Below are 12,534 nucleotides of genomic sequence, written 5' to 3' on the forward strand. Positions count from 1 at the left end.
CTCCATCTTACAACTTATTCCTTTTTTTTAAATACTAATTTTCAATATACTACCATTTAATTCACTCAAGTTTTTCCTTTGTCAGATGCTGATAATATTTCAAGGAATACTTTGGCTTCTAAATTACGTGCCAAGATGACAGCATCTTTAATTGTGGTCGATGATGATTTTCAAGTGGAAAAGAAGCGGATACGTGAGCCGTTGAATGACCCACCGGTATGAGTATATTTTATGCTATAAAGTAGAACATCATTATAACACAGAAGTTTGGAGATAAAATCCCATCAGGCCTGTAATACCATGCGATTGCTGGTCAGCACTTCCAGATTCATCATGCGTGTCCGCAGTGAGATTGCCTGGTTAATTTTTTATTGTAATGATGGGGTGTGATTTTTCAGGTGAGAAAGCGGAGGTGTTTTGAGCCAGGAATACTTTATATTGACGATGAAAGTGATGGGGAGAATGCAGGATCGCACAAATGGAATGTAGATTTGAATTCCAAGGCGCAGCATGTTATACCTTCGCCACAAATATCGGTAAGTTAATTAAAACATGACTTTATTGCTTTAAAAAATGCCTTTAATGGCAGGGCATTTACTAATACCAGCATCTTGTTAATGTATTCTGCGCATGTTGGGCAACACTGACACTCATACTGATTTTGGGTAGATATCCGGAACAACTTTGTTTCTAATTATAACACATATTTATAATTTAAAATAATTGTTAAATCCTACCACTTATTCTCCAGTTTAACTCTTGTGAGACAAATGTACATTTGGATACCATGCTACATGTAATTCTGTTTCATGGACTGTAGAGTGTGATGTTGTCCTACGATAGTAGACTTGGTTCTGCCATGCAGGACTCCACACATAATCCACATTCAAACAAACGTCTGTCTTGTGGGGTATTTCAGAAAAGTTTCTGAGGGACCACGGTTTGACTGGTGCTACCCACCTTCTTGTTTCCCACTCTGAAGAGCTTTGGAGAATCTTTCCTCCATGAAAGGTGCTATATAAGTGCAAGTTATCATTGTTGCAAGGATTATTGCTTGTTTATAGTGTCGGGCAGAATCGAAAGCACCAGCAGTAACGTGGAGACCAATGTTTCTGAATCCCAAATTAAATTTTTTATCCCAATTTTCGCCTACAAAATATACATTCACAACACTTTAGAGTATATTCTGTGAAGCGCTTTGAGACATCTCAAAGATGTGATAAAGCGATATAACAGATGCAAGGATTATAATATTATATTATAATTTCAGAAGAAATTAACAAACTGTTTTCATATACCAACCAATAATGTAGGTAAGGCAGGCTGATAACTTAACACCCAGCACACAAAACACAGTAGGATGGACTACTTACCCTTTCTGTTTTTCTTTGTTTCCAGAGGCAGGATTAAAATCCATCTTTAAAAACAACCTTACCTGTAGGCATTATAAATAAAACTGATATTGATTACCAGAGCATTGTTTGTAGGGGCTTCAGGTCCATATACGACCAGATGATTCAGACAATCTTTCAACTTATTAAAAAAAAGTTGAATTTAAGACTCTACAAACTCTCCAACTTGATCAGAACAACACTTTCCTTTACCCAGAGATTTTCTTTGGTCAGCTGCGTGTCTGGCACATACGTAAACTCATCACGCTTAAGAGTATCTTTAACCAACTGAGAGTTTCATATGTATGCCACCTTCTCATGGAAATTTCCCTATGTTTGGAATGAAATGTGTACTCTCTCCCTGGAGATTGGCATAGCTTACCATTTGGAAAAACTTTCTGTCTCACATCTAGGCTCAACTATGCAAGCTCCCTGCTTGTTGGCCTTCCCAACTTTTCCCTCGACAAGCTGCAGATCATTCAGAACTCTGCAGCCCGTGTCCTCTCCCACACCAAATCAGGAATATATAACGTATACATATATTTCATATAAAAAGATTTGTACACTGCAGATTACAATGTAGACATTGAGTTAGGTAACTTTGCAGGACGTAGCCGCAGCTGTACATCAGTTTCTTGTTTATCTGCTTATGTATACTTAAAATGTATAATTGCACAATGTAGAGCACAGACATTTATAAGAATGGAAACCCAGTTCTGAGGACTATAACAGCTATTGATGCATTTAACAATGTATTGAAAAGAATCTTGGTGTTAGTGTGGCAGTCTTATCACACAATGCTGTATTGCACAAAGTTTCCTTACAATGTTCATAATAAATTGAGAAGGACTTTAGTTACAAATTTCTGGAGACTGGCAGTCTGTTACAATGGAAGTCATAGCGGTGTCTGAGGGTAATCTACAGTGATGGGATGAAGAAAGTTGCGGATTTGTATTACACTCCCTCACCTGACACTGCATTTGATCCCTTTCCTGTTGATTGACATTTTGAATGGGCCCTTTGAAACAAGCTCCATCTTAATTAAAATGTTCACTAAGTTAGCTGCGATCAGTGAATGTCTGTGATAAATATTGAATCAAGTTCACCTGCTGGTTACAGAGGGTGCATAAACAGCTGCTTTGTGTCGTGTATCATGAGATCACCAGAGGAGAGCACCACTCTGTAAGAAAAGGAAACGAAAGAATAGATGCTGAGTGATAGGATTGCAAACTCACCTCACTTTTGATATCTTAGTCAGATGTGTTAGTGTGAGATTTCACACGGTGGGAATTCAGAACCCTGATCATTCAGATGCCTTTGTAACTGTATGAAGTGGAAAAAGTTTGTATTTTGTGGCACTCTTTCTCCCTACTCTATTTCACTTTCAATTAGAGTGAGAGAAAGACCTCGGAGAACATAGCTGTTATCTGTTAAAACGCAAAAGGAATAACATTCAGCATAGAGGACAATTGTAGACTGACCATTATTTTCTGCGGTCCCATTTGTTTTCAAATGGTTCAGGTTCCTGTAAGCTTTCAAAATCCTTTTTTTTAAAGAAGTACAAAAAATGGTAAGCAAACTCTACCTTAATGCATACTTACTGAGTTGCAGAGATGTAGATAGAGCTTTCCTTATATTTAAAAACTCAAAAGGTATTTATTTCATCCTTCACCAATAGAAAACTGTTTGCTACGCACCTGGTCTTTAGATAAGATAAAACATCATAAGTGACTAGCAGTATTCAGTAAATGAGCAGTGTGGAGACTGGAGCCTTCACCTTGGGTATGAAGAAGGGAGAGAGGCTCAGCTTTTATACTTTGGATTTACCATTGCTAGAGTATTTGATAGAATTAAAATGAGGGATGTAACAAGTCTCGCAATTTCAGCATCTGCACTTCATTGCCACTTGGGCCAACAAAGTCTCAAAGCTATGAAAATGCTGATAGAGATGGCAAGATTGTGAGAGGGGGGAAAACAGATTGTTATTAGATTGGAGCCTGGGAAAAGGACAATAAATAAGTGAAGTGGGCTGGAGTGAATCTGTCATCAATTTACATAGGTGCAAATAATCAAGCGCCGACTGACCTAGGCCAACAGTAAAATTGCTCAAAGTTTGAGGTGTGAAAGAACTTGAACATTGACATTGGTACAATAGACCGTGAAGCATTTTATAACTTCAACAGATGAACAGGAGTGCAGGCTGTTTGGAAAACAATGTTTATGATTGATATGATTAATCAAACAGACTCTTGTTAGGCTGGAGATTTCTCTGCTTGGACTGGATGGTTTCCATGTTTTTATCTTGCAAACATGATGCAGATATAACCACAAATATTGGACTCAAAAATCAAATTGAAAACGAAGAGCGACTTTATTGCTGAAATATTAATTCTATATAAATAACGAAAATAAACATTTAATTTTAATAAAATCTTCCTTCTCTTGTCCTTACTTTCTCATCATTCTCTTTGCCCTATTTTCTGTCTACTCTGTCTTAATTTTACTATTGTGCCCAATCATACCTTTTTTTCTCGCTTTTTCAAGTACATTAAAGTTGTACAGGGGATTCAGAGGAGATTTATTAGGATGATACCAGGGATAAGTGGTTTGGTTTATGTGCAGAGATTGGAGGAATTGAGACTTTTTTTGCTGGAACAAAGAAGGTTGAGTGGTGACCTGATAGACGTCTTCAAAATTGTGAGGAGTTTTTCTCAAGTCATTGGGAAGAAATTATTTCCACTGGTTGGTGAGTCAGAAACTAGAGGGCATCAATTTAAGATGGTTCGTAAACAAGCAAACTGGGAGGTCATGAGCATTGTTTTCACACACATTTAGTATTTAGGATATGAAATGTGCTCCCGGGAGCAGTGGTTGAAGCAGAATCCATATTGGCCTTCAAGACGGAACCAGACAAATACCTTATCTACAGTGGTATGGGGAAATGAGATTGAAAGGATTGATGTTGATTGGCTCGGATTCAATGGGCTTAATGTGTTGTAATTTTCTGTGGTTCTATGGAAAATCATGTTTTCATTGGCTGAAAAACAGTTTTAAAGGGGAATGGAAGAGACAAATGATTGTTGTTTGCACAGGGTTGGAACAACTCAACACTAGACGTTGACAAAATGTGCTGAAAGTGGCCAAGAAGAATATTATTCTCTAAACTGCATCATATTGATTGAATATAGCTACAACCAAATCACCACCTGGGATTTTTGACACAGGCAGTTGACCTCAGTGAATTAATATAGTTCTTTCCATCACAATTACTCCCTGCAGAAAACACTATTGCTATCTTTGGAAGAAACAGTATGGTATCTGGTATTAAAGGATTAGGAAAATTCTAATTCACTACAAATCCATAAGCACCATAGTGAAACAAAAGGGATTATAAAATAATTTCCGATTTCAATTCCTAATATAAACTCTGTTTGTTATTTTGGCACATAACATCATTATGCTTTTAGACTGAATGACGATAGAAGAGAATTAATTGTTTTTTCAAAATGCATAGCAAACAACAGAAGTACTTGTTTTGTTTCCTACCAAACTATTTTTGTGTTTGCTTTAAATTTCACAAGAGATGGTTAATTTTAATAATAATCAAAGACAGACACTGAACGATGTGCTGTGCAGTTTCTGCTGCGCCGTTTATCCCCCTCCACATCCTCGTCAAAAAGCAGCACATTTGTAGTTGAGTGCTGGATAGCTGCCTCCTCTTCTGATGAAGCCAATGATTGTTGGCTGAAATACCTCTCTGCCTGTTTTCTTTGGCAAGCTGGAGGGTGGGGAGTGGGAGGTTGTGGGAGTACAGTTTTTTATAACTAGTTTTATAACTAGCAAGTTTTATAACTAAGCTATGAAGTATACAAAAAGCTTCATTCACATATTCATTTATTATCAAAAACAGTAAGGAATAACTGTAATGGGCAGGGCTGCATTAATATATATACTTTAGAACTTTTTTCACTCTGGTCAATAATATATGAATAGGTTTCTTCTGTCTCCTGCCCCGCCTCCCCGGCAGTAAGTATTCATTCCTCCTTTCGAATGAGCACGGAGTAATATGGTGTTGAAGGGATTTTCTACACCTCTGACACCAGCGACACCCAAGATGATCTGGGATTGAAACAAAATATTTTTCACAGCATGTGATCAAATCAGTGGCTGGCTGCTGGCTTATACAGTGGATATACAGTGAAAGTTGCCTAAGAAATGGTGTTGGAAAAAAAACTGGTAAGAGATAAGAGCAGCAATCACAGATTCCAATCAATCATTCACAGGCTTGCTTTTTCTGAGCATAACTGCTCTTTTCAACATTTTCGGTTTATTTCGAATGGTAGCTCTTGAATCGAAAAGTTAAGTGGATGAATCTAATTTGAACTGAGAAATACTTCTACACTTAGGATTTGCATATTCAATTAATGAGCACTCAACATGTTTCCTGCAGCTTGTTTGAGTGTTTTATTGTCACAATCTTCCCACTGTTGAAGAATGGACAATTGAGAGCTTGCTGCAGTTTGCGTTATGAGCTGCAAGTACTACTACATAGGCATAAACTATGTCCAACATCTCTGCACATGTAAGGTATACCTAGGTGTCAGCTGTTTCCTGCCTAGCTACTGACAAGAGCCCCATTCATAATTATTCTTTTTATCCTTTCAATGAATAAGTAATTATTCAATATGAGGCAGGATATTTCGATCAGGCTATTTAGTGTACTAGTGTAATGCAACCTAATCTGCTGTTACTGGCAACCTGAGAAGAGAATGTTACAGTTCCTGAACTGATGTAATATTAGCTGCTTTCAAGAGCTGTTTATTTGGCACATCAGTGAACCTTTTATTCCAGTAACTGACAGCAGAGGATAGGTTGCATTTACCTCTATTCTTTCAAGTATTGTAATATTTAATGGCAGACAAGGTTGAGTGGAATGGTGGGTAATCTGAACTTGGTTTTCCACAGATCAGAGACTAAAAACAAGTTGATCCTTGGTATTGTTGTATAATACAAGCAGTGACTTAGAATTTGTTGCCGGAGAATGATTGAACTGGTTTAAGCTAAGGAGGAGTGTTTCTTTTCTATTTGAGTTTGTTGTAGTTAGAGATGGGCAGGACATCTCTTTGAGCACAAGGGCTGGACGAATGTTCTTGTCAGTTTCTGGTCACAGACCCAGTAGATGTTTGTGGTTCAGTCATATAGTGATAAGCATGTATTTAAGAGTTAGGGATTCAGTTGAAGTTGTTTAAATATGAAAGCAATATACATGTTGTATAGTGGATGACAAAACTCAGTGTTAGGGGGTGATGATTGTGAGACAAATTTTGTTAGTGTAAAGGAAATCGCCAGGAAAAATAAGCCATTTAATTGATTTATGATATTAAGGATTTTTTTTTGGTCAGTCGACTGATACCATACTTAAGATCACAAGATTGGTTAGGATGAAAAAGGCCCTTCAGCCCGTTTGAAAGGATTATCAAGACAAGGCGCCATGTAAATGTTGTTATGTTTCCGGAAGGGAAACACAAAATATTGCTCACGCAGCCCATGGATGTTTCTCAAATAGGCCATCCGGCCTTGGCAGTCAAAAGATTGGACCACCCTGATCCTATAATAACTATCCTCAGTGCTGTTACTCTTGGACTGATAAATGGGACGTGGACCAGAAATGCTTTGCTCTTTTCTCTCCCGCTGGGGAAGCAATCTTTCATTACTTAATGAATAAATGCCAATGTATTGTTGTTCTCGAGTCACGTTTTATAATTTCCTTTTTAAATTATGTTGTTTTTTTCTTAGCTTCCTAGCACCTGCACTCTTTGTCCTTGTGCTTGTACAAAGACTGGAAAAGGTGAGAACGTTGCAAAAAGGAAGCAGAAAGGTGAAAAAATGCATATCCCGAAAATCTTTTTTGGGACTCGCACGCACAAGCAGATAACGCAGATCACTCATGAACTGCGGCGCACAGCATACTCCCGTGTCAGGATGACAATCCTATCGAGCAGAGATCATACCTGTGTCCATCCTGAAGTGTCGAGCAGCCACAACAGGAACGAGAAGTGCAAAGAACTCCTGGAAGAGAACAGTGTAAGTACATGTTATTCAGTATTCAAAAGGCAAAATATTGCAGATGTTGAAAATCTGAAATAAAAACAAGTCGCTGGGATCACTCAGCAGGTCAGGCAGCATCTATGGAGAGTGGAAAGTGAGTTAAAAGTTTCAGTTCGATGACCTTTCTTCAGCGGTCAAATTCCAAAGCAAGGTCATTGACCTGAAACGTTAACACTGAATGTAATTTACTGTTTTGAGGAGTAGAAGAATGAATGAAGAGTTGGCTCAAAATAGGGGAAACTTTAAGGCCCATCTTTATGTGAACAGGGATATTAGGACCAATGACCTTATTTGAATCCAAACAGTGGAGCATCCAACAGATACTGTCAGAGTAAAAGTTTATTCATAGTGATGGAATGGAATAGGATGTTTCTTTGGCAATGTTTTTCTCTTTTGGAGAGCAACTGATATCAGAAAAAAATGGATAGACTGAAGTATTGAGAGCAGCTTTGGCAAGGAATCAGGGTGGTTCCTGTGGTGGGACAAGAAGAAAATCGTTAGCATTATTTTTCAATAAAAATTCTGGTTAGTGGCTCTAATTGCAGATTGACAGAAGTTATAAACAGAGATAAAGTTAGCTTGAGATACTTCACGATGATTAAAGTGCCATGAGAGAAAGGAATAATGTTTACGAGACAAGAGGATTTCTTTCACCTACTTAACTGATGCAAACAGACAGATCAAAGAACTGCAGCATGCGCTGATTATTCTTCTTGTGCTATTTCAGTTTGGGTAAAAGCTGCAATGTAAAAAATGTCTATTGCTAGTGACCTGAGGTTCTAACAAGCACTAAGAACCATCTATGTAATGTTTAGCTTTGACTTTGTTTTTACATTTCTGCTAACTGCCTGGTTTAGTTCTGTGGTTTGAATGGATAATCCCCTAAAAAAAATTGGTCACTCAATCCATGACTGTTTGTGGGACACTGCTGTGCATAATTGGCTGCCGCGTTTCGTCCACAAGTATACGGTCAATTCACTTTACAGTCTATTCTGTGAAGCGCTTTGGGACGTCGAGAAGATGTGAAAAGCGCTATATCAAATGCAAGGATTATTATTATTATCTGCCATGTTTCGCCCACAAATTATACAGTCAATTCACTTTACAGTATATTCTTTGAAGCTCTTTGAGACATCTTAGTGACGTGATAAGGCACTATATCAAATGCAAGGATTATTATAGAATCATAGAATCGTACTGCACAAAAAGAGGCCATTCGGCCCATCGAGTTTGTGCCGGCTCTTTGAATAGAGCAATTAATGTCAATCCCACTCCCCAGCCCTTTCCCCATAACCCTGCAAATCCGTCCTTTTCAAATACCCGTCCACCGAGTTTTTAAAAGTAGTTATCGAATCGACCTCGACCCCCTTTCAGGCAATGAGTTCCAGATTCGAACAACTCACTACGTGAAAACATTTCTTCTCACCTCCCCTCGGCTTCTTTTGGAGACTATTTTGAATCTGTGACCTCGAGTCACCGACACACCCATCAGTGGAAACAGTTTTTCCCTTTCTAACCTATCAAATCGCCTCATGATTTTTAAGACCGCTATTAGGTCTCCTCGTAACCTTCTCTGCTCCAATGAGAATAATCCCGGCCTCTCCAGCCTTTCCTCATCATCAAGGTCCCTCGTTCCTGGTACCATCCTCGTAAATCTTCTCTGCACCCTTTCCAATGCCTTAACATCCTTCCTGTAGTGTGGTGCCCAGAACTGGGCGCAGAATTCCAACTGAGGCCGAGCCAGTGTTTTACGTAGGTTAATCATAACCTCCTGACTCTTGTACTCTATGCCCCTATTTATAAAGCCTAGTATCCCATATGCCCTTTTTACAGCTTTATCTACCTGTCCTGCCACCTTCAAGGATTCATTTACCTGCACCCCCAGGTCTCTCTGTTCTTTTACCCCTGTTAAGATTGTATTACCGCCTAATGGCCTCCCCTCATTCTTTCTACCAAAATGCATTACTTCGCATTTCTCCACATTGAAACTCATCTGCCATGTGTCTGCCCATTTTACCATTCTGTCTATGTCTTCCTGCAGTTGGCTCCTATCCTTCTCACTGTTTACTACCCTACCTAACTTTGTGTCGTCCGCAAACTTGGAAATGGTACTTGCTATACCCAAGTCCAGATCATTTATGTATATTAAGAAGAGCAGTGGTCCTAATACCGATCCCTGGGGGACACCACTGTACACTTCCCTCCAGTCAGAAAAGCAGCCGTTCACCACAACTCTCTGCTTTCTGTCTCCCAGCCAGTTCTGGATCCATACTGCCACTGTCCCTTTTATACCATGGGCTTCTATCTTTCTTACAAGTCTTTCATGTGGCACTTTGTCAAATGCCTTTTGAAAGTCCATATAAACTACATCAACTGCACTACCTTTATCCACCCTCTCCTTTGCCTCATCGAAAAATTCTATTAGAGAATATTAGGTTAGAGAAGATTTGCCTTTAACAAATCCGTGTTGGCTGTCCCTAATTAACCCATATTCTTCTAGGTGAAGATTTATTCTGTCCTGGATTATAGTCTCCGGGAGTTTCCCCACTACTGATGTTAGGCTGACTGGCCTGTAGTTCCCAGGTTTGTCCTTCTGTCCCTTTTTGTACAGGGAAGTCACATTGGCCACTCTAGTCCTCTGGCACCACTCCTGTGTCCAACGAAGATTGAAAAATTGTAGCCAAAGCATCCGCTATTTGTACCCGTACCTCCCATAGTAATCTTGGTTGCATCTTGTCCGGACCGGGCGATTTATCTACCTTCAGCGCAGTCAACCTTTTCAGTACTTTCTCTCTGTTTATACTTATCCTATTCATTTCCTCTGCCCTCTCCTCGGATACTGCGGCATTTGGTGCATCCACTTCTTTTGTGAAGACAGATGCAAAGTACTCATTCAGCACATCAGCCATGCCCTCTGCCTCCACAAAAAGATTGCCCCCTTGGTCCTTAATTGGCCCCACTCTACCTTTGACTAACCTTTTATTCTTGATATGCTTGTAAAATATTTTAGAATTCCCCTTAATGTTACCTGCTAACCTTTTTTCATATAATCTTTTTGCCCCTCTTATTTCCTTTTTCAAACCTCTTCTGCACTTCCTATATTCTATTTGGTTGTCTTCTGTATCTTGGGTGTGTCATACGCCTTTTTCTGCTTCATTCTAGATACAATTTCCTTTGTCATCCAGGGAGGTTTGGAAGCCCTACTTTTCCCTTTTGTGGGAATGTATTTATTCTGTCCCCGAGCTATCTTATCCTTGAAGACTTCCCACTGTTCTTTAGTTGTTTTACCTGCCAAGCTTTCTTTCCAGTCCACCTTGGCTAGGTCCCTTTTTAACTCACTGAAATTTGCCCTCTTCCAGTTGAATATCTTCACCTTAGATGGTTCCTTATTATTATTATTATTCATTTCTATAATGGAACAAAGGTATTTGTTTTAAAAAAAAGAAGTTGACATAAAGAATGATTTTATACACTACAGCTTTGTTTTATTTTTTGTTCCTCTGAAGTTTTATTACTAACATGTTTATCTAATTTATTTGCTAATAGATTATAGTCCTAACGAGTACTAACTGTACCTTGTTCTGATATAAACTGCATAAGTAATTGCAGTCAGTTTATACATTTTAAATTCCTATGCCCTGACTCCGGGAATCTTATTAAAGAATGGAAACTGGCGTGGGCATTAATAGAAACTTGTAACGCAGAGTTTACACATAATAAAAGGCAAGGAGTCGTTGGATAAACCTCCTTGGGGACTGGGAATGGGAGAAGTGTCTAGCAGACCACTCTGTACAATTGGATTGTAGTCAGATACTGTCATTGTTGTAACGTGAACCATGTTAGAGTTTACCTTTTAAACAGACATGTTACCACAGCCTCAGGGTGCAATTAACATGAATACAACCACTCTATCACTCTGAGGCGTGTTATTATTCAAGTCAGAACTACAGAATTGGTCTTTTGCTTATCCGATGTAATCGAGCATTTATTTTATGCATTCAGCAGCTTCAGCGAAGAGTGTAATTGTAATGATCAACATGACACTGTAACTGTTGGTGGTTCTGTTTAGAAACAGTGTATTATCCTTACAGATAAACAGATAGCTGTCAGTTTGTGATTGAAAGGATGTTAAAGAGGTGTTTACTTAGGAAGGAGTAGGCCATTCAACCCCTCGAGCCTGCTCCGCCATTCTATGAGTTCATGGCTGGTCTGTACCTCAACTCCAATTATCTACCTTTGCTCCATATCCATTGTAACCCTTACCTAACAAATATCTATCCACTTCAGTCTTGGAAATATGAATTGATCCAGGATCCACAGCCTTTTGGAGGAGAAAGTTTCAGATTTCCACTATACTTTGTGTGAAAATGTGCTTCCTGATTTGGCTCTAATTTTAAGCTCCACAGTTAAGATTATATTTTTTTAATTACAGGGGAAATCGTGTCTTTACTTTCATGGTGTCCATAAAATGAAAGAACAGAGTAGTTTACAGTGTGTTCATGGCCTGCATCTCGCCTGGGATATAGAGGAGCTATTGCGTGTTGGAAAGAAAATCCGTGCGTGTGCATACTTTGCAGCTCGGGAGCTCATGCAAGACGCAGATATTGTGTTCTGTCCGTACAATTACCTTTTGGACCCACAAATAAGAGCGAGCGTAAGTCCCTTTTTAAAACATTTCTTCATATGATTTAGTCATCCTCACAAAACTAGCAAAAATGTCTATTGTGTGGTGCTTTAATATGTTCTTCTTTCTTTACATTCCCATGTTTATTTTTTTTGGCCGTTTTGATAGATGGAGATTCAATTGAAGGATCAGATTGTCATTTTGGATGAAGCACATAATATTGAGAACTGCGCACAGGAGTCATCTAGTTTTACTGTCTCACAAAATCAGTTGCTGTTTGCTCGAGAAGAACTGGACAGCATGGTCAACCATGACATCAGGAAAACTGACCATGAACCACTGCGTGCAGTCTGCTACAGTTTCACCAAGTATGTCAGAGCAATGCAGTTTACTCATGACAGATTTTATCTA

General features: G+C 38.9%; 1 protein-coding gene across 1 annotated transcript in view; it reads left to right on the forward strand.

Annotated features, from left to right (window-relative positions):
- brip1 (BRCA1 interacting helicase 1) overlaps positions 1-12,534 on the forward strand; it is a 53,050-nt gene that overhangs the window by 3,797 nt on the left and 36,719 nt on the right. Inside the window, exons 5-9 of the mRNA XM_007896679.2 lie at positions 86-216; positions 399-536; positions 7,188-7,475; positions 11,932-12,153; positions 12,292-12,491. Coding sequence (XP_007894870.2) covers positions 86-216; positions 399-536; positions 7,188-7,475; positions 11,932-12,153; positions 12,292-12,491 — 979 coding nt within the window. The remainder of the gene's footprint in view (positions 1-85; positions 217-398; positions 537-7,187; positions 7,476-11,931; positions 12,154-12,291; positions 12,492-12,534) is intronic.

The sequence above is a fragment of the Callorhinchus milii genome, unplaced genomic scaffold, assembly GCF_018977255.1.
Source record: "Callorhinchus milii isolate IMCB2004 unplaced genomic scaffold, IMCB_Cmil_1.0 Scaffold10, whole genome shotgun sequence".
Classification (NCBI taxonomy): Eukaryota; Metazoa; Chordata; class Chondrichthyes; order Chimaeriformes; family Callorhinchidae; genus Callorhinchus; species Callorhinchus milii.